Raw genomic sequence first — 2,694 nt, forward strand, 5'->3', positions numbered from 1 at the left:
GATTCACCTACACCATGTTACTAACTTAACGACTGCAGTGATTCACTTAACAACTGCGTCAAGAAAAGAAAAATAAAATGGGGCAAAGCTCACTTAACAACTATCTTGCTTAACAACAGAAATTTTAGGCTCAGTGGTGGTGGAGGGCTACCTGTATTGCTCCATTGGTATAATGGTCAAGGATTAGTTGTTACAGGGCTATTGCTTAAGCTCTGAGAAAGCAATAAATAACAGACCGTCTTTCCTCTTCTTTTAGTTTTTTATTGATGATCTTGCCCAGCTACCATTGAATCACCCAATCTGAATTCACTCCACCGCAGCTTGCAATGGGGCTGTGATGATGTTATCTAACGAGCTAAAATCAAGAGCAAATGCCTTTTGTTATCAATAAAGAGATCATTTGCATCACAGATCCCACAGGTTGATCTATAAATGTTCTTGTCCAGGTGCTGCATATTGTCATGCAGATCCGATACTCCATTGGGCTGGTTCAGAAGAGGAGATTCTTTACCTGTAGGGCCTTCTGCAATCTATCCTCTGTTCTTGTCCATGCAAATGTCATCAGAATTGAAACCAATCTCTTGAAAGATCTTCTGGATCACAGACAATAGAATGCCGCCTTTATCTTTGAGGCCATCGCAGTCTGTTCTTCCATCATAAGACTTCGATGAGCGCTTCAGGCTTCTGTCACCACTTCGGTCATAGGTGGAGTCATGGTGAAGATAGCCAAATGAGTTGGCATGGCTTTCCCGGAGTCTGGCTTTTTTGGTTTTTTCTAACAAGTGCTGCTGTATCTGCATTAAGGCTGTTAAAAGAAGCTCTTTTGCATACACATCCGCTGACCCTTGCTTGTCTAGCCCCCGACTTCCTGATGCTTGAGGTTTGCCTGGTCCCCCCATTCTTTCCTTCCACTGGCCGTGGCACTCACTTTTCAAGGATGCAAATTGCATGCCTTGAGTTCTCTGGTTGCCCTGTGCCCCTAATTTATACGAGGTAAAAGCTAAACTTTGCGCCCGGGTCTTATCATCTCCAGCGAGGAGCTTAAACAAGCGTCTCACCATTGCTTCCAAAACCTCTGAGGACTTTTGGCTTCCGACACTGTATAAATTCTTCTTCATCCCACAAATAAAATCAGAGTCTTTCATGAGTGCCCCTGTGATATTGTGTAAATTTTTCATCGAGGAATCTATCAAGTCTGAGACTATTTCCTTGGCATGATTCACAAGTACCTCTTTTAAAACAAAGCATGCTGATGCAGGGTGTCTTCCCTTCTGGACACTCATGGTCTTCAGGAATGAGAGCATCATGTCTGAAGCCACCTGGTTTGCATATAACATCAACCCTTTATTGACAGACGTAGAGTCATCTGATCTTCTTGTTCTGTCTGAATACTGTCCTTCTTGCTCCTTGACATCCTCTTCGGAAGATGGTTTACTTTCGGTTGCACTAGATTTTCTTCCTGCATTATAAGAACTAATGTTTTGGCATAGGTATTTTCTAGTATTGTCCCATCTATCCTTGATCTCTTTACGTGTCATCTCAACCACTAAGGAACAGAGCTTATTAGCATAGTAGGCAAGATCATCTGAATTTCCTGTTTCAGCCATTGAACTGCTGGAACCAGTGTTATTGTTGTTCTGAGATCCCTTATCAAACACCTTCAGTGTCTGAGAGGTCCTGAAAGGAGTCAGTGCATGTTCAAATCCAAAGGCATATTTCTGGAGATCATTATTGAGCCAGCTGACAATGTTGACATCTTCCGAGGAACCTGGCTTGAAAAGGCAGACCGCTGCGTCGGTGTTCATGCATTTCCTTTGTTCATTGTCCTTGATTACAATGACCTCCTTCTCCTCCAGGTTTCGTAAGTCGAGTTCACTGGCAGGGCCGTTGACGTTGTCAGGTTGGTCACTCATAACCTTTGGGCCCAAATGCCCGTCTTTCATGTTCAGGTTGGCAACATTAACAAAGCAAACCATTTTACGGTCTGAGTCTTCTTTCTTTTGTTTGGATTTGTAGGACTTAATGTTGCACACTCCAGCCTTACTGTTGATCCAATCAATTTCGTGAGCCATCTTTGTCAGTCAGAAGTGGAAATGTATTAAAAGGCGTAGGTGTTCCTTCAGCACAGCAGCTTAGATGACCCGGCCAGACTTGAGATGTTGCTCCGTCTTAATCTTCCATGCTCTTGTTACTTTCAAATGGTATTTTCACTTAGGTGGACACATAGCAGTAGTGACCTCACAAAGCAGCTGTATCCTCCACCAACCAGCAATGAGTTGCTACTGTGCCTTGTCCACACATGCCCCCCCCCACTGTATCCAGAGCTATAGAGCATCTTTGGTTTCTGATGAAGGGCTTTGATGACCCTGCCAGATTCAAGATGTTTCCTCTCTCAGCTTCCCATACACTTTTGCCAGCAAAAGGGGCTTTCCTTTGGGTGGACATGGAGCAGCAATAACATCACAAAGCTTCAGAATTACCTCTCAGCCAGTAAGCGGCCAATGTTTCAGCAAGAGAGGGCTGGGCCATCTTCTTTTCAGCTCTGATTCAGCTCAAATACTTTAGGAGGTCAGGTCAGGTCAGCCCCCCTGTGAGGGAGATGGGTGGTTAATTAGTTTGATAGATGAAGAAACAAATGTGTGTGTGTGTGTGTGTGAATAGATGGCAGCAGATGGATTTCTGAGTTAGCCAAAG

At 43.9% G+C, this 2,694-nt stretch overlaps 1 protein-coding gene across 1 annotated transcript; it reads right to left on the bottom strand.

The window, feature by feature from the left end:
* Positions 1-530: 530 nt before the first annotated feature.
* LOC308673950 (A-kinase anchor protein 4-like) lies at positions 531-2,072 on the bottom strand (the record flags this gene model as incomplete). Its single annotated transcript, XM_081338023.1, has 1 exon — positions 531-2,072. The coding sequence occupies one exon, from the start codon at positions 2,070-2,072 to the stop codon at positions 531-533; it is 1,542 nt and encodes a 513-aa protein (XP_081194149.1).
* Positions 2,073-2,694: the final 622 nt, after the last annotated feature.

The sequence above is a fragment of the Vipera berus genome, assembly GCF_964194415.1.
Source record: "Vipera berus genome assembly, chromosome: 1".
Taxonomy (NCBI): Eukaryota; Metazoa; Chordata; class Lepidosauria; order Squamata; family Viperidae; genus Vipera; species Vipera berus.